This window comes from Ceratotherium simum, chromosome 1 (assembly GCF_057802395.1).
Source record: "Ceratotherium simum simum isolate JZ-2026a chromosome 1, ASM5780239v1, whole genome shotgun sequence".
Lineage (NCBI taxonomy): Eukaryota > Metazoa > Chordata > Mammalia > Perissodactyla > Rhinocerotidae > Ceratotherium > Ceratotherium simum.
The window spans coordinates 62450828-62477320 of NC_141900.1; the positions used below are offsets into that span (position 1 = coordinate 62450828).

Sequence of the window (26493 nt, forward strand, 5' to 3'; positions counted from 1 at the left end):
GCATTCTGGGTGAGCTGCACTTCTCCCCTGTGTGGAATTAAACGGCCTTTGGTTGGGAAGGAGGGGCAGATAGTGGCCTGGGTGAATGACTAGGGACAGACCTAGTGGTGCACAGGTCAGAGAGGAAGAACTGGCCCCAGGCCAGGGCCAGAGTCTCTGCAAACAAGGATGGACCCAGCCCACCATCTTCGGCCCACAGCACCCCTGCGGATGCCTGGTCGACTGGACCTGAGGGCAGGCCGTTTCCACAGAGGCATGGTTTATTTCACAGAGAGTCGAGGTGTTGGTTCTGAAGGGGAGGCTGAAGCCGTCTCAGGTGGGGGCCGGGGGTTAGTTCCAATCAGCAAAGACATACTTTGGTTCTGCGATTTCTACCCCATTCCTTCTCCCAACCTGTCTCCCATGCTGCTTCTCCTCGTTTCATCCTGCCCTGTGTATCTGGTCAGCCTACGAGTGTACGGCTGCCCTGGCCGTGCCTTCCTCCCAACCTGCCCTCCCCAAGCCCCTGAATCTCTGGACTAGGCTGAGAAGATGTCTCCCAGAAAAGAGGCAGTATCCTTCATGGGGCTCCAGGGGCAGCAGGATGGCTGGGAGGGGTGGAGGGATGGTGGGGTAGGGTGGGGTGTGAGGTTCTCTGGGAGAGCCCCTGGGATGAACCCAGCTGAATTAATCCTTTACTCCAGCTGCTGTGCCTCCTCCAACAGCAGAGGGTGCCATTGAGCATGGAGGCAGAAGGCAGGGAGCAGGGCTAACTGTGACCCTGTTGCTGGCAGGAAGGCCCACATGGTGAGTGGGGCAGAGGAGCCCCGGGTCCACCACGAACTAGCTGTGTGACTTGGGCTGACCCTTCCTGGCTCTGGGCCTCAGTTTCCTCATCTGTGAATGGGGCTACAGTGAGGATCTAGCTCTCTGCCCCCTCTCGCACTGAGACTTTGGGCTCAGCTGGCCCTGGTTCCTTGGCGTCGCCTCGCGCTGCTGCACAGCCTCTCTCCTGCCAGGCTGGGGAGCCGGTCTCTCTCTTCCCTCCTGCCCCCACCAGGGCCTGCGTGGCAAGGAGAACCCAGAGCAAGGCAGTGAAGGAGGATGGGGAAGCTGTCCCGATGGAGCGATGGGTGAGGTGGGCGACTGAGGGGTCATACAGCAGCCGTCTGCTTGATGCTGTGGAAGCTGATCCGCGTGGGCGACGTGGGGATGGACATGGCCCGGGCCACAGGGACTCGGAGGGAGTGATGGTCCTGCCAGCGGTGCCACCTCTTCCTCACGGCCGAACGCACCTGTGGGAGAGGCAGAGGCTCAGCTGGGCCTGCGGGGGCCAATCCTGGGGTCCGGGACAGCTCTCTCTTGCTCCCCAACCCTGGCAGGGCCATCAAGGGAGACTGGGGTGTCCCTCTCAACTGCCACCGTCACACCCAGGGACTGGCTGGTTCCAAAAGCAGGTCCTTCCCCTGACGCTGCTGGACCTTGAAGCTCAGGCCTCCTCTGCAGCCTCTTCAGGGCCCCTCCCTCGGAGAAGCTCCACTGCATGCTTCCTTTGGACTCATTGCCTTCCCCTCCCACCTTGCTCTGCCACCTCACATCTGCCATGGCGGGACCAGAGGACCCGGCTTCGCGAATCCGCCCCTTGTGCTCTCCCGGGCACCTGCTGAAATCTGTGCTCCACTCTTGGCTGGCATCCTCCTCCCTCCTGAAGGACCCTCCTCTCACCTCCTCCGCAGCCCTGACCTCCACCTCCCTAGCGACCCTGCCTCGCTTACCATAACACGCACTGCCAGACAGAAAGCTAACAGTTCTAGTCGTTTCAAAGCCTGATGGTCGCTGGTGCCATTTTATTCTCATTTGCATTGTAATAGAAGAATTTTTCTGTAAAATGATCATGTCTCCCACATGCTAGCCTAGCATATGGTTGAACAGAATTAATGCTCCGTGAGCGTCCATTGTGTGCTTTGAAGGAGAAGTGGCTCCTTCTCTCCCTGCCCTCGAGCCCAGGCCAGCCTCCTCTGCTGGGCTTTCCCATCGGAGGTCTGCTTTGACTGACAGAGCCCCAGGCTTGCAGAGATACCCCACCATGGCGCTCTGCACAGGCAAGTGAAGCGGCCTTGTCCAGGCTTCGCATTCCTCTTGAGTGTCTGGAAGCTCTCTGGCCCTGGGGGCTGTGTCTGCTCTTTGCTCCAGAACCCACTGTGTGTCTTCACCCACCGCAGGCCTGCGTGAGCATCTCTCCCGAGTCAGCCGCTGGGATTCTGAGCCAACAGGCTGCACCCAGGGCCTCACCTAGAGCCCACCCAGAGGTGTGTGGTCTTCTTGGCATCGGGGGGAATGTGCTGGTATCTTTTCCGCTCCCTGGGTCCATAAAGGCCTGGAGGCATGGCTCACACCTGACTTGCTCCTGGAAGCTTTCTCCTCTCACCACCTCTGTTCTGGCTTCTCTCTTCTGTGAGACCCTGCAGCCTGGGCTCCCCTGCTCACCCAGATCACCGAGCGCCGTTTGTGGAGTGATGACATATTGTTTCTGGCCTGCATACTGACCTAAACTGGCTCGAGTCCCTCAGGCAGGATTCCTGTGCCCCCTGAGTGGTTTCTCCAGCCTTCCCCTCCCTCCTGCAGGGCAGAGCTGAACAGAGGGACCCCTGCACTCCTGAAAGGCTGGGCAGCTTGACTGGAACAGCCCTAGAGAGGGGTCTGAGGACCTCCGAGCCCAGGCCTCCCCGGAGCCCGGTCTCATACCTCTCCATTGAAGAAGCAGTAGAAGACAGACACAAAGAAACCCTGGAAAGGAAGGGAGAAGGGTCAGTGACCTGCTTGGGGAGCCACTCTACCTGGAGGGGTGGAGCAGGGACAGGATCGCCGGGGAACACACTGACCCAGGACCCCAGAGGGCCAGAGCTGGCTAGGGCCTCACCCTTTATGGTGCAGGTGTACCGGGGCCCACTGCGAGTGACAGGCTGCTAGGAACCCTCAGAGCAGGTGCTGGGCCAGCAGCAGGTGCAGACTACGGTGATCCAGACCCTGTCAGGGGGTGGACCCACCCAGGCCCTGGGGATGGGGTGACGGGGACCAGGCTGGGGTTCAGTGTGTGCATCTGCTTATATTTAGTGTGTATATAAGTGAACCACGTGTGTGCCAGTCCCGTGTGACCGTCTTTGTGAGGGCACGAGCACCGGAGCATTCCAGGTCAGGAAAGCTCACCGCGGCCCCCACCTGGAAAGACTGCAGGAAGGAGTTGAAATAGATGAACACGATCTGCGACAGGTCGTCCTCCCCAGGGTTGATGAAGAAGAGCATGTAGGTGATGCCCAGGAGGGGCAGGAGAACCAGAGTGGCCTTCACTGCCTTCCTGGGGGGCGAGACAAGACGGCCTGAGCCCAGACTGCAGGCCGGGCCTCACTCATGTTGGTTCTTCCCGGAGCCTGAGCGAGCTCCCTGGAGGCAGGGGAATGGCCCCGGCCTCCCCCTTTGTCCCCCGCTGGGGCTCACGGCACTCATCACCCACCTGTACTGGATCGTCTCTGACGTGGTGGAGGCTCGTAATTTCGTCATGAGGATCCTGACGATGTTGAACAGAAATACAAAGTTGATCTGGAGGGAGGGAGGCAGAGGGAAAAAGGAAGGACCACGAGGTGGGGATGAGCCCAGAGGCAGCCACCTCCCCCGGTAACCCACTGAAGACCCGCGTCCCACGCACACGCCTGTCCCACCTGGCGCCCCGGCACCTGCCTGGGGCCCCAAGGCCTCTGCTTCTCCCTTGTCGGGACAGGAGACATCCCCATTTGCTCAGCTCCCCTCCTGGGGGCTACAGGCCCTGCTTCTCCACCCCCAGACTGGAGGGAGGAAAAGCAGCCTGGGAGGCAGTGAACAAGAGCACAGAGCCACTCCTCCTGGGACACGAGTGCTCAGAGAGTCCCCAAGCCCCAGCCCTGCTCAGAGACGCCACTGGAGCTGGGCCCACGACTCTGCCAGGGCCCCTTCCACTCTGTGCCACAGGGTCCCCACTTGTCATCAAGGGTCTCCCTGAGGCCCTTCTGACTGAGGACAGCCCTGCCCCGATGGCACAGACCCGGCTGGATGGAGTGATTAATAACGGTTGCTGACAGAGTGATTAATCTCTCACCATCCATCCCCTGGGTCCAGGAGAACTCTAGAAACTTCACATACACCCCGGAGGCAATGAAGATGAACGGGCTGCTGGACTGACTCTGAGGCTCCTGGAAGGAGCTGATTTGTCTTCATTCTGAGCCGTCTCTCAGCATCAGAGCCCACTACACCCAGTCTCTCCCTGAGACCTGCCTGCGTGGCCTCCTGAGCCAGCCTTGTGCTATGTGTGGTCTCTGGGCGCCTGTTAATCTGTGTCAGCTTGTCTGCGTGGCTGTGTGCTGCCCTTGAAATGCTCTGGGTTGCGTCTGTGGGTCTGCTCTCAGTGCTGTGTGTGTGTGCCTCGGCGGGTGTGTTCACGTGTGAGTGTGTATCTGGGGACGTGGGCATGCCCGTGTTTCTCTTCATCCATCTCCAAGTGTGAGCAGACAAGAAAGTGAATGTGTGTCAGCCTGACACACTGGGACTCTCTCCCAAGAAAGTGCCCATGGGTCAGAGTGAGATACATATTAGCCCAGGGGTGTCTGCTGGCTCATGTGTGTACACATGTGTGAGTACACACACACACACACACACACACACACACACACACCCCTCCCAAGTCTCAGTCCTGAGAATCCATCGCTTCTTAAGCCCTCCTAAGTTCTGGATCCCAGGCTAGAAGTTGGAAGACATAGGCAGACATCACAGGGACAGACTTCCCTGTGGCCTCTGGATGACCCCTAGGCTAGAGGATGCTCTGGGGTCCTGGGGGGCTCAGACTCCTCAGCCACAGCCTGCTGCTCTCACACCCACAGTGGCACAGCCTGGTGAACCCGGGGTAAGGGGTGGAGTGGGAAGCCGTCAGCCAGGGCTGCCCATGGCCTGCTGCACACTTGCCTCTTAAGGCTGATCTAATTTCTAGCTCCTTGGTTTCTAGTATATTCCCTTAGATCTCAAGGTCACCTTAACACGTAGGTCAATCCTAATTTTCTCATACAAGTTGATACAAAATACTTGACCTTTTCTGATTCTTCCTGACTTCTCTGAGAGTAAAGGCTGTTGGAATCAAAATATATTCTAATTTCTGTCATATTTCCCTGCATTAAATCTTATTCATCCATCATCTATCAACCCACTAACCAATTTATTCAATTATCTACCCACTCTTATCCATGCATCCATTCATCCAGCCACCTATCCAAATATTTACTCAACCATCCATTCATCAATTTATCTACCCACACACTCACCCATTTATTTAATGGGTAACATGCACACGTCCACCTACCCATCCATCCAGTCAATAAACAGTTGCTGAGCACCTCCGGGCCACAGGGCCCTGTTCCACGTGCTGAGGCAAGAGCAGGACAGGGTCTAGTGTGGAGAGTCTGGGAGACAAGGCCTTATCCCCTCTCCTCGCACTAGTTGGTGTAAACACCAACTAGGGGCAGGCAGTTGGTGATGCTCGCACCCCATCTCAGCCTGGGTCTGTGCAGCCTGAAAGTCACTCTTTCCTTATAAGCGTGGTTCCCAGCCTCCCCCTTTACAACACCTGCTCCGCCTCACCCCCCACAGCACCTTCCTCCCTCCTCCAGGGAGCCGCCGACCACCCCAGCCCACACTGAGCTCTCCATTCTAGGACTCCCCTCTCCACCTACTCCAAAAAAATTCTGGCTCTTCCGTGAGCACTGGCTACTGTACCCTGGTTTCTGGTTTTATTCATTCATTCAGTGAATTGACTTGCCAGGTGCCAGGCTCTGAGACGGCCACCAGTGATGGGAAGTAGACACGGCTGACCCAGCTCCTGCAGGTAGAAGGCTTGTGGTCTGGGGGGAGGGGGCACTGCATCTTTCCTAAGGAGTCAGAAAGGCCTAGAGAAATGGCACGTGGGCCGAGAAGTGAAGGAAGGTGGGGGGGATTGTGTTCCAAACAGAGCAAAGGCCAGGGGAGGAAGCCTGGGGTTGGGGAGACAGGCCGGCTGGCGGCAGTGTGGCTGAGGTGAGCCAAAACAGTGACATCTACCTCCTTCTACAACAACCCCTGCAGGGCCCACCCAGCCCAGAATGTTCTTAGGGCAGCCTGCGTGGGGTGGGCTCTGGGAACGCTGAGGGGCGAGGGTGTGGGGTGAAAGGGTAAGGCCAGGCCCTGGAGAAGCTGCCCCTGAGAAGTCCAGCCTTGCATCATCCTGCCCCGTCTTTCCCGGTGCTCTGATGCTGGTGGCTCAGGCCCCCACCAGCATGTTAGCTCCCCAGGGGAGCCAGCTTTACCCCTAATGAGGTTCTGTGGGGGTCAGGGCCCCAGCCTGGTCACAGCTCGGTCCTGGCAGGTGGTGGTGGGCATCAGGTCACCTTGCGATCTTTTGACTGGGGGTCTGGACATTACAGCTGCTCCACGACAGACAAGGGAGGCCCACTGCTCCCTAATGTGGATCATTCCAGGTTTTGTTCCAAGTACTTCATGACTATTCCTCAAGCGGCAGCTTTATCCCCATTTACAGATACACAAGCTGAGGTTCAAATAGGCTACATCACTTGCCCATGCCACTGAGGTAGCAGGCGCTGGCGTCAGATTCCAACAGAGGCAGCCGGCCTCAGCATCCTTCTTCTAACCCCTACATCACACTGCTGCTCCTGCAGGGGTTAATGAAACGTGGGCCAGATGGACGGAGCCAGAGGGAAGGCACTGTTCACACTGCCAGGGGCGGGTGATGGCAGCTCAGGAGAGCACTGCAAGGCCCAGCAGCTCAGGATCCCAACCTGTGGCTCCAGGTGTTGGAGGAACTGCTGGGGGCAGAGCCCCAGGGCCACCAGCATGTGTCCCAAGCCACTAGTCCTCACAGTGACCCCGTGAAGCAGGGACTGGCATCCTCCTGTTATAGGTGGGAAACTGAGGCTCCAAGAGGGCAAAGGGCTCCCTCAGGATCACACCACAGACCCCACGTGGCTCCAGCTACTGCTTGTTGCACGACTCCACACAGCCCATACCCCGACCAGGCAGAGAAAAGAGACAGCCCTGCTCGCTGGTTCTTAACCTCCAGTGCTCGAGGAGCACCATTTGCCTCCCCAAGCCCTGCAAGGGGAGGGCACCTGCTAAGTCACGGTGCTCACGGGAGCCCCTTCGCTGTCTGCACGTGCGCAGAGGCAGGCAGGCAGGCAGGCAGGGAGGAGGGCCCAGCCCTTGGGGATGCCCTCTGCTCCCCTCCAGTCCTGGGTATTGAAGGGGTTTATTGGGGTGCTGCCATTACATCTCAGGTCCCTCTTGTCACCTCTCTCCAGCTCTCAGCTTCTTGTACAGCACACTCACCAGGTCAAGCAACACGGCCAGCCAGTCTGTCCCACCTGGGTCTGTGGAGCCTGGTGACTTGTCACCAGGGAGCCCCACAAGATGGAACTGAGGGTGCCCCCAGCAGCCTGGTGACCAGTCTGTTTCATGGCCCCAGCAGCCTGGTCCTCACTGGACACCTCAGTTTTCTCCGCCTGTGGGCATTTTTGAGGTAGGTGAAGTCTCAAAGGCCCAAGTCCGGAGCCCTACTGCGAGCCATGGAGAAAGGCCAGACACACAGCCCTCCCGCAGGGCCAGGACACCATGAGTCTCCAACCAGAGTGTGTGCATCAAGGGCACCGGAGGTGCTTGTTCCAAATGCAGATCTTGGGCCCACTCCAGACATTCCCAGTGGCAGGCGGGGGCCCTGGAATCTGCATTAGGAACAGGGCAGCTGGGGTGTTGCTGGGAGGAGCAATGAGCGAGGAGACACCCTCGTAGTATGAAGAGCCAAGGCTTTAGCCCAACAGACCTGACGTGCCACACACTGTAGGTGCCCAGCCTGGGTCCCCTGGGCCCCTGTACTTGTAGCTGCTGGGGACAGTTCCCAGCCTGAGGCTTTCTCTGGTGCCAGGGGAGCTAGCTCAGCCTGAAAACAGGGGCGTCTGGAAATGTGGGAATTTAACGTCCCAAGGGCAACCTCCACTGATGAGGCATGAAGTCTGTGAATAAGTAACCCAGCTTCCCGACCCTCGGGGGCAATTCTGAGATGACTCTTCAACATGGTGGCCCCCTGGTAGCCTGCTCATCACCTCACCCTTTGTTGGTTTCCCCCCTTCCTTGTCTTCTCCTCCCATCCCTTGCTGTGCTTCCTGGGACCACCTCCCAAAGGCGCCTGGCACCAAATCCTTGTCACATGCCTCTAACTGGCTATTCCAATTGGCATTCATGTAGCCTTGGGCAAGTTGCTTAATTAACCTCTCTGAGCTTCTGCATCCTCACCCACCCAACGGAGATAGCCACAGAGCCGGGCGTGGAAGGTCGGCACAGGTTAAAATACTCCTGTAGAGCACTCTGCCCCAGGCCTGGCCCAGAGCAAGGCCCAACAAATGCCACACGCCTTTCCTGTGACAACAGCAGTGACAATGGTCTCCTGCAAACTCAATCAGACAACTCACTTCCTGGAACCCAGAAATAAGCGTGTGTCTCAGCAGCAGAAATGCAGCTATAAACTGCTGGGGAGGGCAGGGGTGGCCCCGAGAGGACGGCAGGCAGGTGGTGGGTGACCCGCCCCTGAGTCTCAGCTCAGTTAGCTATGAGTGGTGGCCTTGGGCAGGCCATTCGTCTCTCTCAGTTTCTTCACCTGTAAAATGGGGAGCACAATCCCTACTTCCAGGCATCGAGGATAGGAGGATTGGAAGTAATGAAGACAGAGCTTCTGGAAGGGCTCAGCTTGGAATGTGGAAGCCCTGGCAGTGCAAACAGCTGCGGGTGGGCTGGGCCCAAAGGGAAAGACACGCAAAGGGCTCTTGGGCCAAGGGGTGAGGGTGGAACCAGAGAAGGGGCATGGAGAGGGGCCAGGAGTCCGGTCTCTACACTGAGCCCTCCACGCCTGTCTCCCTTTCTCTGTTCATTTCCTCACTTCCATCCAATATCCTTGCAGGGGGGCTCGCTCCCCACTATGGTTCATTCCCCATCCAGGCTAGGCCATCTTCCTTGGCGGGGTTCCAGGCTTACCAAAAGCCCTATCCTGAGGCCGGCCCAGTGGCGTAGCGCTTAAGTTCGCGCACTCCGCTTCAGCAGCCTGGGGTTCGCAGGCTCAGATCCCGGGTGCAGACCTATGCATTGCTTATCAAGCCATGCTGTGGCAGGCGTCCCACATATAAAGTGGAGCAAGATGGGCACGGATGTTAGCCCAGGCCAGTCTTCCTCAGCAAAAAGAGTAGGATTGGCAACAGATGTTAGCTCAGGGCTAATCTTCCTCACACACACACAAAAAAGCCCTATCCCTCCAGGATGGGCTCTTGGCAGCTAGCCAGGAGGGGAGGGGTCTTATGGAAACTTCTGTTCACACTGGGGGGTGAGTGACTCACTGCAGCTGTGACTCCAAGGACAACCCTTCCCCCACTGACTGCTGGCAAGGATCGGCTTCTGCCTCTGACATGAATGGAGCCCTGATGGTGGAATTTCAGGCAGTGGGTGAAAAACCTTCCTAGTCATCAAGGACACTCCAAAGATGGGGGTCAAACGAATCCCAGAAGAAGTCACAAAAAGGACGACAGTCAGGAAATAAAAGAGATAAAGAGTGGCTGCCTGCTGTGTGCAAGAGGAGGATGAGCCCTCTGTTTCCCACAAGGGGCAGGTGGCCCTTTAAGGAAGCTGGTACATACAGGAGCCTGAAATTACCGAGCCTGAAATAAGTCTTACGTAAATGCCAATTTCTTACGGGGCTCTTTTGTACATCTCTTTTTTTAAATGTATGATATATAATGGATTCGTTTTTGCAGAATGCAGCCTCTACTGAAACTCTACCTTAATTAAAGCTCGTTGTGGATTAAAGACGTGGCAGCAATTATGCCTTAGATGTGAATACATTTGGCAAAGGCAGGGGGCTGGACAGGAACAATTGCTCATTAGGCTTCATTCTGGCACCACTGTTCCAGGCAGGGGGCGGTGGGCGGGGCCCCAGACGGGGTTCCTGGGGGCGGAGGGGGATGTAGGTCAGGGCTGAACAGAAGCCCGCACACCCTTCTCTTGCCACCAGCTGCCCCGTCGCCTGGCTGTCTTGGCATTGTACCTGGCAAGGGGACTCAGATGTGGGAGGCACTAGAAGTCTGCCAGTCAAGCCCATTCTCTGCCCAGAGAAAGAACTCGAGGTCCAGAGAGGGGAGGGGGCTGCACCTGGGCATGGAGTGTGGGTGAGAGAGAGCTGGGAGGGGGGGTGCCGGGTAGGGGGGTGGTGTGTACAGAGTGTGCTTGGGGGGCTGCTCCAGGCCACATCCTTCCCCAGCGTCTCTGCTGTTCCTCTGGTGCCCAGCCCTGTCTCAGTCCCCACTGAGGACCTACCAGGAGCACAAGGATGATGGGGCCCTGGTAGATGTAGTCCACCAGATCACCGGGCTCCTTGCCAAACCAGCACCTGCAAAGATGGAGTGGTTGTAAGTGGCCTGCTGAGTGGCCTGGGGACCACTGTGGACTGGGGCCCAGGGTCCTCCAGCTTGACCCTTCCTGAGACCCCATCTCCAGGGCTGCACCTTCCTGAAAAGCTGGGGTTCCCTACAGCCCCCAGCCCCACTGACCACCCTGCTCACCCCTGGGCTGCCTTTTGCCCTGCATTGAGGGTCTGGTCTCCCCAGCTGGACTTAGGGCAAGGAGACTGGGGTCTCCTCCTTCTCCTCACTCACTCACCCCATCTCAGACTGCTGGGCCCAGGGCTGGGCGTGCAGGAGGCTCATGAATGAAAGGAGAGCCGGGCTCCCCCTGGCTGGCCCAGGGCCCAATCGCCCTGTACCACCTGTACCCGCCTCGGTCAGAACTCGCCGCTCCACGCGCCAGGCACTTAGCCACACAAGCAGCAGATGTGCAGCCTTATCCCACCTTGAACCCCGGCCTGTCTCCAAGCTGAGCCTCGTTCACCCAGTGAAGGGGGCCTGCTGCTACCAGAGGCTTCATTATCCTCTGAAGGAGGAGAAACTTCAGGGTCCGGGGAAAGGCTGGGCCAGGACCTGGTCCGGCTCTGCCAGCAACTCCGACTGGACCTCGAGAAGGGCCATATGGACTTCGGAGGACTGTGTCCTCCGCAACCTCAGAGGTCATCCAGTGCACAGTGCCTCAAATAGGATCTCCCTTGCTGCCTCCCAGCACTGAGGTTTCTGGTCTTTGCTTGAACACCCCCTTCGACAGGAAGCTCACTACCTCCCAGGGCAGCCCTCTTATTCTTGGGCAGCTTTTATCGTTAGGAGCTCTTCCTAATATTGAGCTCCTAGAACCCAGCCCTTCCTGCCCCCGCTCCCAAGTTGCCTCTGCTCTCTCCAGCCTTGGCAACTCCTTGGAGATCTGTATACTGAGACTGACGTTCTCCTATTCCCTTGTCTCAGCTGGTGGCGCCCGGCTTCCCAGCTGCTCCTTGGCTGGCCTGTGGCCAGAGTTGCCATCATCTGGGCTGCAGCTTAGTGTATCAACGTCTCTGGTACAGGGAGGGTCCCAGGGTGGGACACTGCACCTTAGGCAGAGACTGGGATGCTGGAATAAGACAAATGCTCACTGCCCCCGCCCAGGGGTCTGTGAAAGCCTCCAGCCCTTGGTCCCTGGGCCAGACCTGCCCCATTCAACTCCGAGGAGGAAGCCTTACCAAAGGCCAAAGGCGTCATGCACTGGGGCCCGTACAGGAACCACGATTGCTAACTCAATTCAACAAAGTTGACTTGACACCTACCACTTGAGGACCTCCGGGTGCCGGGATATTTTTTCAATTTAAGAACAATGGGAGGGCCGGCCCTGTGGCTTAGCGGTTAAGTGCGCGCGCTCTGCTACTGGCGGCCCAGGTTCGGATCCCGGGTGTGCACCGACACACCGCTTCTCCAGCCATGCTGAGGCCGCGTCCCACATACAGCAACTAGAAGGATGTGCAACTATGACATACAACTATCTACTGGGGCTTTGGGGGGGGGAAAAAAAAGGAGGAGGATTGGTAATAGATGTTAGCTCAGAGCCGGTCTTCCTCAGCAAAAAGAGGAGGATTAGCATGGATGTTAGCTCAGGGCTGATCTTCCTCACAAAAAAAAAAAAAAGAACAATGGGAAAGTGAATCCATCCTGGCATGGCTGCAATTCCTGCCCCATGGCTTGGCTGGACTCCATGGCTGACCTGTCCTCACATCCCTCTGACCCCCGTGGCTGGCCTGTTCTACTTACTGTTCGTTCTCATAGTAGAGTTTCCCAACAGCCCAGGCGATGATGATGGGGCAGGGGATGCCTGAAAGGAGGACAGACAAGGCTGCAGCGGCCAGACAGATGGACAGGGGACCCTCCTGTAGAACACAGGTGGGAGGACCACAAGGGTCTGGGATCATGTATCCAGTCGCCCAACTGTAGGCCATCCACGACCCCGGGGGCCTTGTCCCTAGACCTCACCCCCATCCTTCCCCCACTCTCAGCCATCCCCTCCAAGCAGGTCAGAGATGAGGGGACCACGTGATTTTCTGAGATTTTTTGACAGAAGTGGAGCTGGCCAGCTTCTCTCTTGAAGTCAGACAAAGGTCTTTGGCTTGGCCGTTCCAGGCAAGGAGAGGAGGGCTATCTATGGAATGTTCTTTTGAAGGAACCATTTGCTTCTTCCTTGCCAGCATGGAGGGGAGTGACTGCATCCTCGAACTGTCCTGAGGATGGTTGGCAGGGCTGTGGTCCCATCCCTGGACCCAAGATGAAGGGAGGTGACCTTGTCAGCAGTGCCCCCTCCCCGCTAGGCCCTGCTGGCCCCCGGGATGCTCACACCATCCGATGAAGAGGAAGAGCCACTTCCGCAGACACTCGGTGGAGTAGGTCATGACGATGGCCGTGTGCAGGTAGCAGCCCTCGACGAACATCCAGAAGAAGTTGGTCACCACGAAGTAGTTGAAGATGGTGGTGATGCAGCGGCACCAGACCTGCATGGGGCAGGCGGTGGTCAGGGGCTGCCTGGGGCCAGGGCCCAAGGGTGCGGCATGGGCGCCCACGAAGGGAAGGTCATTTTAGGTCAGGGACATAGCATTAAATACCCCCGAATTTCATTCTGGGAATTCATCCTTCGTCATTGCCCCTTCTCTTTTCCGGATGAAGTTAAAGCGCCAGTCTCGCTGGTGCTAATGTGTCTTTGACTTCTCCCCAGAGCTTTCTAATCTCCTTTTTTAATAAAGAAAGAGGAGTCTGGCTCCGAGCTTTCTGCAAAAGAGGCTAGAATTGAACAACACTGTTGTGTTTTCATTGTCATTTTTTTGTGGGTCACATTCAATCCACAGCAAGTCGGGCTGGTTTCCACTTAGGGATGGAATATGAAATTTCATGTAGAAAAAAAGTTGTGAGTCAATCAAAAGAAAATCGTTATATGAATAACAGTACATGGCCTATGCAGGTGAACTTAAGCCACGGAGGAGACGCTCCAAAATATCTGGTTTGGGAGATTCTGGTTTTAGTATGATCACTGCCAGCTCTGGAGGGAGACTTGCCAACTCTGGGGCCTCTGGCAAGTGGCTGTACCTCTCTGAACGTCACTGTGACATGGAGAAAATAATGATGCCGTCTTACAGAGTGGTTAAAGGAGATGAAGGATGGCAAAGGCAGGCACCAAGAAACGAGTGTTGTTGCCATTTGCCTTCCCAGCAGAGGGGAATTGGTCCCTGTCCCTCTGAGCAGGGCTACCCTCCCAAGTACCTTGCAGAGGCAAGACAGGGTGCGGGCAGAGGAAAAGCCTGCCCAGAGCCATAGTGAGCCACAGCCAGGTCTCGGGCCTCCAGGCCAGAGCTCTTCTCAACAGACCCTATCTGGCCATCTTTCCCAGGGATTCGTCCCTGGCATCCTCAGGGCTGAGATTGGGATGTAGGGAGTGGTGGCTAGTGGAGCCCTGCAATGGGGAGCTCTCTGCTCCCATGCACAGCCCAACCCCTCTCTGTCCGGCTGTGACAGCCCTGGCTGTCAGATAATCACCCCGTGCTGAGCTGGTCGCTGCCTCCGTGGCTTTCCCCCACGGTCCCAGTCCTGATCTTGGACTGCATGTGGCTATCTGTCTCCTCTGTTCTGGGCAAGTCCTGCTGAGGTGGGAAGCTAAAGAGCCCCTCTCCCAACTCTGCTTGTTCTCCAGGTTAAGTGACATCTTATCAGTACAAGCCAATAGTGGGCTGCAGGGCATCCAAGATTGGATTGATCGCAGTTGGTGCTGGAGCAGGGCTTTATGTGGGGCCAAGTTAGGGGTCGCACCAGGCTGGGTGTCTGCTCACGTCCAGCCCTCCAAAGAGAATGTACTGAGAAGTCTCTAATGGCGTGCCAAAGAACTCTGCTTGCCCCATTCTAGTCTCCGGTTTTACAATGACTTGGACACAGTACAACAGCAGTTGACACAAGCCTGGGGTGGGCAGCCAACACGTGGGATGGCCTGCACAAGACCTTGCTGGCCTCGACGTAGAGCCATCATTACAGTGTCTCCTGACCTCTCTGAGCCTCAGTTTCCATGTCTGTATAATGTGGAAAATAATCCCTACAGGTCTGTCAATGGAATTTAAGTGAGATAAAGCTCAACAGAGGTTAATTCCAGCCTCCCTTCCTCTCAGGGGTCTTTGGGAGGTTCTGAATTCACGAGACAGGGGGTGGAATGGGATAAACCAAAGTCTGATGTCAGGTTGGTGCTGCTCCAAGACCCTGGCCTGGCAGCAACCCCCTGACCCTCTGGCCCCAGCTCTGGAGGGACAATGACTGGGGTGGAGGTGAGCTCAGGTCCGGGTCTGCACCTGAGGATTAGGAAAGAAAGGCGGGTGTCCCCAGAGCCCGGAGCCCCCCAGGCCCAGCCCCAAGCCTCCGCCCAGCGACCTCGTTGCTCTCATGCACTTCGTGGTCGATGAGCTGCAGCAGGAACCACATGACATTTCGCAGGATAAAGGTGGTGATGAGGTTCCAGTGAATCACGTTCCGCAGACAGCGGATGCTCCTGTGGGAGGCCCAGGTCAGGGGTCAGACAGGATCAGCGCTCAGCTGGGACAGGCTCCACCTGGGGTCAGAACTCGGTTGGGGCTGGGATCAGGGGTCAGCTGGGGTCAGGGGTCAGCTGGGATGGGGGCCCCCCTGAGGCCAGGTAGAGACTCAGCCTGGGGTGAGGGCAGGGCTGCACCAGGAGCCACACGCCCACTCATGGTGGCCCTGGTTGGGTCTCTTAAAGCCAGCTCCCCGTCTGCACGCTGCATGTCTGCCAGCGGTCAGTGCCCTGGCTCCTCCCCAAACCCCGTTTGTCCACTGGCTCCAGGGCCCCTGCAGTGAGGGTGACATGTCTGGGAGAGGTGAAGGGGGCGCTATGGGAGGAGGGGCAGGGAAAAAGCGGGGGGCAGGATGGACTCACCGCAGGGCCAGGAAAAGCAGGAAGGCGGCCACAAGGGCCGCCACAGAAACGCAGTGGCCCAGGTAGTTGACAACGAGAGCGACACGGTAGTGCAGGTCATACTTCCTCTGCTGGACAGACAGACAGACACAGGGCAGACGGAGGCATGGGGCATGTGGAGGGCAGGGCTGGGCACCCTAGTGACAGCCATGTCGTGTCCTGACGTGGGGCAGAAGTGGCTCCTGGTGTCATCGCCATGCCTGGTCCCTAGAGCTCACTCCTATCGGCCCTGAGTGGCTCTTGGTACAAATGGCCGTGGTCAGGCCTCCCAACATGCAGCTTTGGGGCAGCTCTGGACACTGTGCATTCTGAGATATGCTAGAGGTGCTGGTACGTAGATTTTCTTTTCTTTTTAATTCTGGAGTTGCCACACCCATCTTTAGTTTTAGCTCAGATCCTGGCTGGCTGAGCAACTGGGGGTGAGTTGATTTGTATCTCTGGGCCTCAGTTTTGACATCTGTATAATGGAGCCAACCTGCCCTCCTGCCCCTGAAGCAGCGACTATGAGAGGTCCGGGTGGGGGGCGCCTTGGGCTCACTCTGCCCTGGGTGCAGCAACAAGGGGGAGAGTTTAAGAACAGTATAAAACCAACTGAAAGCCAGTCTGCTTTTTGTCATCCCCATGTGCTGGCAATTCTAAACAGAGGCAGTGACACTGCTTCCTGCCAGGGCTGACTATCCCCCCACTCCACCCGGCACCCACTTTGCTTTGCCACCACTCAGAGGGGCTGAAAGATGGAGAGGTGGGGACAGAGGACGGGAGGGGGCCGGCCCACTTGCCACTCCTGCGGCCCTCAGTGCAGACCCTCTTTGGCTCACATTTTGTAGCATCACTTTCTCAGAGTAGACAAATGTTTTTCCCCTGGACTTGGACTTCTTTTGGGGAAATGCTCCAGCCCCGCTGGGGCTGTAACGGGTGAATGAGGAGGGGGATGGAAGTGGGACGTATCACTGTGGGTCAGGAATGCGGTGTAGCTTCACTTCGGGGGGAGGCAGGCAGCATGGAATCCAGTTCCTGAGCAAGGGGGGCTGGTGAGGTCTGAGCGGGGACTCAGCTTCCCGTGGGAACTGCGCTTCTGGGGGCTGCACTTGTTTCCACGTGGAGTCACAGAATCAGAATCCCAGATGGAGAAACTGAGGCCCAGAGGAGGAAGGACGTCACCCAGCCTGTTAGATGTGAGGGCACTGGTTGTATGGTACGCTCTTCTTGTGGCACGTGCCATCCTGGTTGCATCCTCTGCCAGCCCGAGCTCTCCCAAAGGCGGGGCTCCATGTCGCCCTTCTCTACCCACCACAGTGTCACTGAGCACAGGACAGGAGGTGGGGGCAGGGGCAAGAGGTGCAAAAAGGAGTGGTTGGGCTGCACAAAGACTGGTTCTGCCCCCCTTGGGGTCCTCTGTGCTCAACCTGAGTCCTAATACCTGTACAAGGATCAGGGTCAGATCAGGCGGGGGCCACTCACCTTGTCATCAAAAATGGGCTCACACTGTGAGTAGTTGATCCGTGAGGCCCACGTCCCATTCTCCAAGCACTCTCTGTAGGCATTCCCTACAAAAGACCAAGAGGCAGGTTACTCCCCTCCTCAAGAACACTCCCTGGTTCCTGGGTGCCCACAGGATAAGGCCCATACTTCTCAGCCTCTCTAGGCCAGGAAACACAACGCATGTCTGCAAGTTCATGTGAAAATTGCACAAAAGGCTTACCACACATGGTTACTAAAAGGCAGGATAAAACCCATTTTTGATACAATCTTTGACCAGCATTTCATATACTTTCTTTAATTTTGTTTGAAACCAAACCCAAGTGTGAGCCCTGGGTTGTGACTGAAGATTCACTGTTCTCAGCACTCCAAATAATTTCCATCCTCATCTCAATCACTTTACGCTTATGAGATCCATACTTCTTCCCACCAGTGTCAGCACTTCCATTTTAATAAAAGCTCCCATTTACATAGCAGGGGTTTTCTGCATACCAGATCCTCCTCTAACTGCTTTATATATGCTCGTCCATCCCATCCTCACAGTAACCCCGTGAAGTAGGTACTGATATCAACCCATTTTACAGAGGAGGAAACCGAGGCACGAAGAGATTAAGCTGCTTGCCAAAGATACAAGACCTGGCTTCAGGTTTTATGTTCTTAGCCCCTAGGCTACTGAGCAGTGGTAAGATAGGAATGAGGGAAATTTGGGGAACCAGGACTATGCTGCTGACCTGGAGCTGCGACTGCCTGGGAGACTACCATGTGATGTCTCTAAATGTTCGAGAACTGGCCTTTGTATTCAAGTCGGAATGTGATGTGTGAAGAGACGGTTCCGAGCATCCATGTCTGATGTACAGAAGTGTAGGTTTTATTGAAGGGGAATGTACGAAGGTCAAAGAATGCTCATACCTACCTTTCTTTAAATCCTAGCTTGACATCAAAGTCTGCTCTGCGTGGTACCATTAGTTTGTATCTTACTTTCCCAACTTGACTGCAAATTCTAAACACTCCATTGTTGGGGGTGATTTGTACCAGGGTTCTGCTCGCTGGCTAATGGGCAGCTGTTTGTGGATTTTTCTTTTGAGTTATGTTAGATACACAATCTAAAGCTAATTAAAATAAATAGCTCACAGAGCTGGAGGGGGAACCTTAGATTGTTTTGGGAAGCAGTGAGTTCTGAAATAATTAAGTTACTTAAAAAGCCCACTTCCGTTGAGCCGACAGTGAGTTAAAAGCAATCGAATTATTAAGGAGCACTTGCCGAAGAGCAGAAACAATGGGGGAGATTCTATTAGCTTAATTGTTTTTTAATTTGGTGCTCTGAGCTCATAGATTTTTCAAATTCAGGGTTGTTACAGTCCTGTTCCTGCCTCCCCAGCCTGTCAGCAGGGGCCTGGGTGTGAGTCAACCAGGACAATGATGGTCTGACACTGATTCTGACCCCAAAGTGAGGACACAGGCTCTTCACCCCTGACTATAGCACCCAATTCCCCACTAGGGTTTTCTCCCTCCTCGGGGTTGTTTTACAAGGAAAGATTGTGTGTTAATAGAATTTGATGCACAGGGTCAGTGATGTTACTGAACTAAAGGACAGAGTGGGGTGAAGCCAAAAGGACCCACGCAAAGGTATCTTGGGAGGGTGGGTCCTTTTGTAAAATGAACAATCCCTTCCTGATGGGGGTTTAGAGTCCCTCTCAACAGGCCTGTGTGAGGTGAGACAGATCTTGATCCTGGCTGTGGTTCAAAGGGCAGAAAAATTGATCTTCTGGGGATGTGTTTGTAGATGTTATCTAGCTTTCCTGAAGTTCAGTGCTAAGCCCCTTCCTCCAGGAAGGCCTCCTTGATTGCTCCCATCTCACCAATTTCTTTCTCCTGAGTCCCTCTCCCACCACTGGCCTGATGTCCTGACAGCCTGAGCCCCACACTCCAGCCCTTGCTCATGACTTGGCCTGAGTTGTTCAGGTGTGTGAGTCTGGTCTCCGATCAGTGCGGGGCTCCCCAAGGACAGGGCCTCAGAACGGTCATTTCCCAAATATGATATTTTGTGGTGGGTTTGCAAATGGGAGGGAGTCAGGATAGAGATGCTGCAAATCTGAGACCTTTCTGGTCCCTTAAATCAATGCCCTGGCGTACCAAGTCCTGTGGATTCTGTCTCCTCTTTCTTTTTCCGGAGTCCACCCTGCTCCTGCCCATCCCTCCGCCCTCTCTCTAGTCAGCCTCCTATCTTGCCTCCCTGCCTCTTCTCTTGCCCCCTCAATTCTCTCTATCTTTTACTCTGACTGACAGAGTGATCATGTTGATTGCTGCTTAAAAGCCATCAGTGGCTTTTTATTGCTCTTGGGAATAAAGTCCAACTTTCTTGGTGTGGTATTCAAGGCCCTCGACACTCGTGCCCCAGCCTAACTTTCCTGGCCCATCTCCACCACTCTGCACGGCAACTGACATTTGCATTAGCAGGCCTGGCACATACCCAGCTCTATGCTGAACCACCTCTTGAAACATCTTCCTCACTCTGCCCCACTGCTCACTGACAAACTCCTAGCTATCTTTTTTTTTTTTTTTTGGTGAGGAAGATTGTCTCTGAGCTAACATCTATGCCAATCTTCCTCTATTTTGTATATGGGAAGCCACCACAGCATGGCTTGATGAGCAGTGTGTAGGTCTGCACCCAGGATCTGAACCCGCGGACCCTGGGCCGCCGAAGCAGAGTATGCGAACTTAACCACTAAGCCACCAGGCTGATCCTCTACCTAGCTTTTAAACTCCAGATCATACGCCACCTCCTCCTGGCGGCTTCCCCAACACCCGAGGTATTAAGCAGTCTCTTTCTTTTTTCCTCTAAACACCTCCTCTACGTCGTCTCGTCTCTTGAGCATAGGCCTTCACACTCTATTGCCCTTGAACCGCAGCAACGTATCCATTTCTTATCACAATCCAGTACACACACATGACTGAATCCAGTTTCACAAAGTGAAATTTACCTTGACCACAGCTATAATATTTTTCTTTCTATTCTATTCTAATGAATTCTATTTATTTTATACACAAATGCCGCTCATGACCCACTAAACTGACTTCACAATCCACTATTGTGCTATAATCCATAGTTTGCAAAACAAAAATCCCTTTTAGAGCATTTGCCATAATTCTCTATGGACTTCCTCTCTTTGGACTTGACCTTTCTTTTCTTTGCTACTGAACTTGAGCTCCCTGAGTACAGACAAGCAGGCAGAGATCATATTGGAGTCACCAGCTCCCCCCTCAGGAGTGAGCTGTCGAGTACACATGGGCTGAATCAATTTGACTCAGATCTTTCGAAACCTTGGAAAGCAGGGTCTGAGATGTAGGATGTAGTGGTGGGAGGGGGTGTCCCTATGGAGGCCCCCCCACACCTGGGATGAGGTTCTGGCTACAGACACTGGGTGCCAGGGGACTGAAAGACAGGTGTTCCTAGCTCTCTGGGGGAGCTGGCTAATGAGGACACTGAGGCTTCAGGCACAGCTTTGGACAGGAGAGGGTAATACAGGAAAAGTTCCCCCTGGGGAACCATGGGAGGATGGGCACGGAAAGTCTGAGGGCAGGTGGCTGGGCCAGAATGTTGGAGATGGATGCAGACAGGTGGGTGCCTGTTACCACAGCAACACAGATGCGCCTGCTGAAGATCGAGTCGATGGTATGTGGGGTGGCCTGCCAGGGGCACTGGGGTCTGGATGATGCAGGCAGGATCTTCTCTTCCAGGGCTCTGTGGCCTGGGAGGCCTGAACCCTATCCCTAGCAGTTTTCCAGGACTCTGCCTCCAGAGTGGCCCTGGCCTGTTGAAAGCACCCATTACAGTGGGCTCCCCCCTTACAGATGCTGACACTTTGATAAGAGTTCCTGGTTCAGGCAGTCACCTGAGTGGTCCAAAAGCCCAGCTGAGAGAAGTTGGAGGCCTATATTCTAGCTGTAGTTTTGTCTCTGCTAGCTAAGTGACCTTGGCTAAGTCCCTTCCCTTTGGGTCTCAGTTTCTCCTCTCATAGAAAGTAATGTAAATTGTTTCTCAATGATGCTACTGGCATCTCAGGGGGGTCAATTATTTTTCGTATGGGACTTTTGTGTGTGTGTGTGTGTGTGTGAGTGAGGAAGATCAGCCCTGAGCTAACATCCATGCCAATCCTCCTCTTTGTGATGAGGAAGACTTGCCCTGAGCTAACATCCGTGCCCATCTTCCTCCACTTTATGTGGGATGCCGCCACAGCATGGCCTGACAAGCAGTGCGTTGGTGCGCTCCCAGGATCCGAACCCAGGCCACCAGCAGTGGAGCACGCGCACTTAACCGCTATGCCACAGGGCTGGCCATGTACGCGACTTTTCAACCTGCTAAATACCAGCAGTACCCTCGAGCCATTGTGACAACCCCAAACATCCCTACATCACTTTCAAGTGCTCCCTACGTTGGCACTTCTGTCTCTGATAGTCTAATTGGCAAGTTATGGGAGACGGGGACCATGAGGGACCATTTCTGGTGGTAGCTATAGGGGAAAGAGTGCAGGAGACAGGTTGGGCATGGGGAGAGAGTGGGACTGTGGGGCAGCAATGTGGTCATTAGATATCTGGAAAGAAAATGACAAGAAGTGAGGGCGAGAAGGTTCTGGCAGGGAGGCGGGAAGGGCCAGAAGCAATATTTACTGAAGGAATGAGGTCATTGTGCAGGACCGAAATATTCAGCACCATGGACAGCAGAATGCGATTCCCTCCTTACCCTTTATGCAGGTGGGGGACCTTGGAGAGCTCCTAAGACCCAGCCCTCCTACTCTGCATTCAGCCTGTGGCCCTGGGCCCAGGCCAAGAAGGTCAAGCCAATTCATGTCCCTCTTTAAGGCCCAGCTTCAGCCCTAGTTCCTCCAGATGCTTCCGTGACTGCTCCAGCCCCACCGAGGGTTCAGCTGCTCACTTCCCCTGGCTCACACTGGGCCAGGATTATTCTCTCTCAGTGACCCCTGTAAGGGGCCATGCTTTCCCAGCCAGGCCAGGGGGGCAAGGCCTAAGTCACCCTCCCCTCTGGCTGTTTCTTTCTTTCTTTTTTTTTTTTTTTTTGGTGAGGAAGCTCGGCCCTGAGCTAACATTCGTTGCCAATCTTCCTCTTTTTGCTGAGGAATATTAGCCCTGAGCTAACATCTGTGTCAATCTTCCTCTATTTTGTATATGGGACGCCTGCCACAGCATGGCTTGATGAGTGGTGCGTAGGTCCACGCCTGGGATCCGGGCCGCCTAAGCAGAGTGCACGAAGTTAACCACTACGCCACTGGGCCCTTTGGCCGTTTCTTAAGGGCTACACAGAGCTGAGTACACAGGGGATCAGGATGGACCAAGGTGGTGCTGTTGCCTAGGTTACTGGGGAACTCTGAATGAAGATGAGAGGCTCGGAATGGGCCAAGAGGACAGTCTGCCACCTGGGACACCCAGGCTCTGCCAAGCTGCATGGCAAGTGCAAAACAGTCACACCTGCAGGAGGCACCTGGGGTCTCACACACACACCACAGGTAGCCTGAGCCCCGCTGCCAGAACTGCTGATGCCGTAAGTCCAACCCCATGTAGGGTAGGGGTGTCAGTCTAAAATAGCAAACTTGTGGTCAGCATCCTCCAGATTCCAGGCAAGAAAGCTTCAACTGTTCCCAGGAAAGTGCACTGGAAACTGAGTCAGCAAGCATCTTTTTGGGAATTTAAGAGGGGAAGGCAACTTCTCCCTCATTTGTTCTGGAGGGGCCCAAAGAGGGAGAGAGACATGTCCAGGGTCACCAGCAATGAAAAGCAGAACAAGATCTCTCTGCTCTGGGACACACTTTCTCAAGGGGGAACCTGGAGTCAGTGTTTTGGGAAGGGAGAGGCTGTCCCTGCTACACTGTGTTCTGGAAGATGCAGCCAGCTGTGCCACTTCTGCAGTGTCTTAGCCACTTAGTGTCGGGATCCCCAGAGCAGAAAACGCCTTAGGGGCCAGATATCCCACCCTCAGTTCCCTTGCTGCCTTTCCCTGGAGTTGGGCTACTCCAGACCTAGCCATCTTCTTTCTGTCTGGCTTGGGGCCTTGCTGGGAAATCTTTGATCTTCCCCTTGGGTCACATTTCTTACCTTTTGTGAGAAAACCCTCCACTGTCTGGACGGGGCACTGATGCTGTGAGGAATGACCAATTGCTTTTCACCTCCAGTTAAGAGACCATTTGAGGAAGTGTGGCAGAGTCACGGTGCCAATAACATAGTTCCCCTGAGCTTCCCAAACAATGTGTGTCTCTCTGAGTTAACACTCCTGCACTGCTTAGATGCTGCTGCGCTGACTAGGGCCGGCCAGCTCTGGGCCCAGCTTGAACCTTTCCGGTCTCAATCTGACATAGCACATTGAGGGGGTGGAGGTGGGGGCAGCTGGTGATGCTCACCAAGCTCAGAACAAGCCTGACTGGGAGTGCTGGGTTGAGAGACTGGGAGTCTGCCATTGTCAACCCAGTCATCAGGTTGGGCAGGGCCTTCCCAGGGCCGTCTCCTTGTGCCATCGGGGATGAGGGACAGGGAACTCCTATTTAATTTTTTCAGTGCTGTCTAGACACCGCACTTGGTCCCAAATGTCCATTCTGGACCTTCAAAAACCCTCAGATCCCTATTTCCAAAGGACTCTTCATTCATGATGCCCTTCCATCCTTGAGTAGGCATGGTAGAGGGTAAATGTCCATACTTAAAGCAGACAGTGGTGAAAGTGAGTCAGGGAGGCAAGGAGCAGTTTAACAGAGACCATGCTGGGCCCATGAAAAAGGGAAGGGGTGTGACTGGAATCCAGCTCACTGTGGGAGATCACTGCCCTCCCCGGGGAGGTGTGAGGGGGAGAAGTGCCTGCCCCCTACTCCAGCCTCTGTTGTGCAGGGCTCCCTCCTTCCAGTCATCCCTAGCAACACTCAATGGGCTTGTCGCCATGACACTGGCCCACGGAGGGAGGCGGGGGGAAGGTGAACCGGGGGACCCCTGAGGCAGAGGCTTCTGGGGAATGGAGGAACATCAGGGGAAGGGGGCCACGAGAGCTCATCGAGCTTGCCCCCCGCCTAGAACAGAGAAACTGAGGCCCAAAGAGGAGAAAAACCTGCCCAAAGGTGAGACAAGCAGTCGGTGGCCAGAATTAGACCAGGCTCTCAACCAGTTTCCATGAAGTAGTGTGGGGTGAAGACTCTACCTGGCACAATCCTGTCCTCCCTTTAACTCAAGGGGCTCGGGGGTGCTAAGGGGCTACCTCTCTCCAGACCGTTTTAGTGTAGACAGACTGCCCTCTCCCAACACACCATCCAGAGGCCACAGAGTTGTGGTGCCTCTCAGGGGCGACAGGAGGCCACATGACCCCAGAATAAGGATAACCATCCTTGGTGTGAGCGGGACCCTCGAGGACATGATCCCAAGGACACGACTGCTCCTCCTTATGGGCCCCAGGCTACCCTCTACTCCTCTTGCTGACAATACCCTAGCTGTGCATGGGGAGCCCCAAGCAGCCGTGTGAGGCCCCCACGAGGTCAGAGTACGTTCTGTGCCCTTCACACAGATAAGGAAACTGAAGTTTGGATGAGGGGGACCTGCCCGTCACTCAGTGAATCACAGCACAGCCAGGACTTAGATCAACCCTCCTGAATCTGGGCCCAGGTTCCTCCTGTTCTTCCTCACCCCGCCCCCGCCCCCTGCAAAGGAGCTCCCACCAGACTCTGGAGCACCGGTGGGAGGTGGGTGGACTGCACTTGGGGCCCTTTGGGGTGGGCCTTGAGAGTCACCGGGGGTGGGGCTTTGCTGTGAGGGTTCAGACTCTGCTGTGGCTGCTGGGGTGCGGAGGGGGAGCGGGCAGGGAAGGATGCTGCAGCCTCTGACTTAAGGAGCAAGAGGAAGGGCGGAGAGGGACAAGGTCAAATTCTCAGCCAGCCTGGATTTAGATTTAGATGGTACATCCTGGAAATCAAGCAGCGTCCTTCCGGAATATTCCAGTCCTGCACCCTGGGGCTATGGACAAGCAGCCAGGGCTCTAAAGCTAGCAGAACTGAGGCCCATGGCCTGGTCTGGCATTCAAGGCCGCTCCGACCCGGCCCCTGTTCCCTCTGCCCAGCTTTCCTCTCCACCTCTGTTCCCACTCTCCCTTCCAGCTGACACATCACTGGCCCAATTTTGCAAGGCCCTGTTCAACAACACTCCCTCCGTGAAGTCCTCCCAACTTGCTTTCCCCTCCTTTTGGAATCGGCCTCTTCCCGTGTGCTCCTACAGCCTTGGATGTGCTGTTTCATTTAAGAGCAAATATCAAAAGTTCTCTTTAAAGTCTGTCTGTCTCTCACTCTCCCGGGAACAAGAGCCCCTAGAAGGCAGGCTCAGGTCTTATGCATCTTTGAAGAGCTTGTTTCTAGTGGGGAGAGGGCAGCATACCCACAAACCCAGTAAGAGGGGAGCCTGGGCAGGAAAAGGGCCATGAAGCGGCTGGAGGATTCCTGGGGAGAGAGGGAGGGAGGATCAGGGGTGGTGGTACCTTTTGTCCTCCCTGAGATGAAGGGTCCTTCGGCAGAGGGACAGCTAAGACTCCACCATTATGCTTCTCGGCTGCCTGGGCCCCACGCAGGCAGAGGTGGAAAAGGCTAGAGCATGGACCAAGGGCTCCCAGAGCCAGCAGAGGACACGCAGGGCCCTGGCAGGCTGTGGGATGCAGGGCAAGTGTCTTTTCCTCTCTAGGCCAGTCATTTCTTAACTGTAAGTAGCAGTGGAGGGGCGGGCTGGACTCGGCACAGAAGGCCTTGCAGCTGGAGGCTCTGGGGGTCTGGATGGCCAGGGGGGCGTCCTCTTCTGCTCTATCTCTTCCTCCCTCCTCCTTTCAGTGATGGCCAGGCATGTCCCCCTTTCCCTCTCTCCCAGCGGGGAAACAGTTCTCACACACAGGGTAACTTCTGGCCCTTGGGCCCAGGGGTCAAGGTGTGACCAGGTCTCACTGGGACTGAGGATGCAGACCTGAATTTCTGGATTCACAGCTTCTACTTCCTCAACCCAGGGCGCAGGGTCTATCTGGGGCCCTCCCTGAGGCTCCACCCCTGCACTAGGCCTGTCCTCCACAAATGTGACATCCCCACTGCTCCAAGACCTTCAAGGCCCACTCCTATCCCCTCCAGGAAGCCTTCCAGGAATGCCCCAGTGCCCAGCAAGCCCCTCTTTCCAATCCCTGACTGTTGGTTTGTGCACGTCTGGCCTTTAAGCAGCCTGGGGTTCCCTGAAGGCAGGGCTCAGCCTTTCTTATCACTCCTGTCTCCTCAGAGCTCAAGAGGGGATTCCTGCACAGGCAGGCAGACCCAACGGGAAGACTCCTCTGGCTGGAGACACTCAGCTTAAATGTTTCCATTTTACCACAGCCAGTGCTTCCCTGTGTCTCTAGAATGGGGTTCTGGGAAGTGGAGACCCCCAGTCCTCCCCACGGGGTTGGGATAGATGCAGTGTCTTTTCTTCCCCTGTGCTGGCAGATGCCTCAGTACAGATGGGCCCAGCCATTCCCACCAGGACATGGTGGGAGCCTGCGTTCAAGGAGGCCGAGGACGA

General features: G+C 55.6%; 1 protein-coding gene across 5 annotated transcripts in view; it reads right to left on the minus strand.

Annotated features, from left to right (window-relative positions):
• Positions 1–997: 997 nt before the first annotated feature.
• Positions 998–26493, minus strand: part of CRHR2 (corticotropin releasing hormone receptor 2) — a 45789-nt gene continuing 20293 nt past the window's right edge. For 2 of the 5 annotated variants that reach the window (XM_087429228.1, XM_087429245.1), the window contains 10 exons: positions 16912–16997; positions 15412–15518; positions 14889–15006; positions 12823–12976; positions 12246–12306; positions 10399–10471; positions 3491–3576; positions 3199–3334; positions 2725–2766; positions 998–1274 (listed from right to left, as the gene is read on the minus strand). In XM_087429228.1, the coding sequence (XP_087285354.1) occupies positions 1134–1274; positions 2725–2766; positions 3199–3334; positions 3491–3576; positions 10399–10471; positions 12246–12306; positions 12823–12976; positions 14889–15006; positions 15412–15518; positions 16912–16997 (1004 nt within the window). In that variant the 3' untranslated portion in view covers positions 998–1133. Of the gene's footprint in view, positions 1275–1718; positions 2474–2724; positions 2767–3198; positions 3335–3490; positions 3577–10398; positions 10472–12245; positions 12307–12822; positions 12977–14888; positions 15007–15411; positions 15522–16911; positions 16998–26493 lie in introns of those variants that run through there. The other 3 variants (XM_004418863.3, XM_087429236.1, XM_087429255.1) reach the window with 2 other exon arrangements.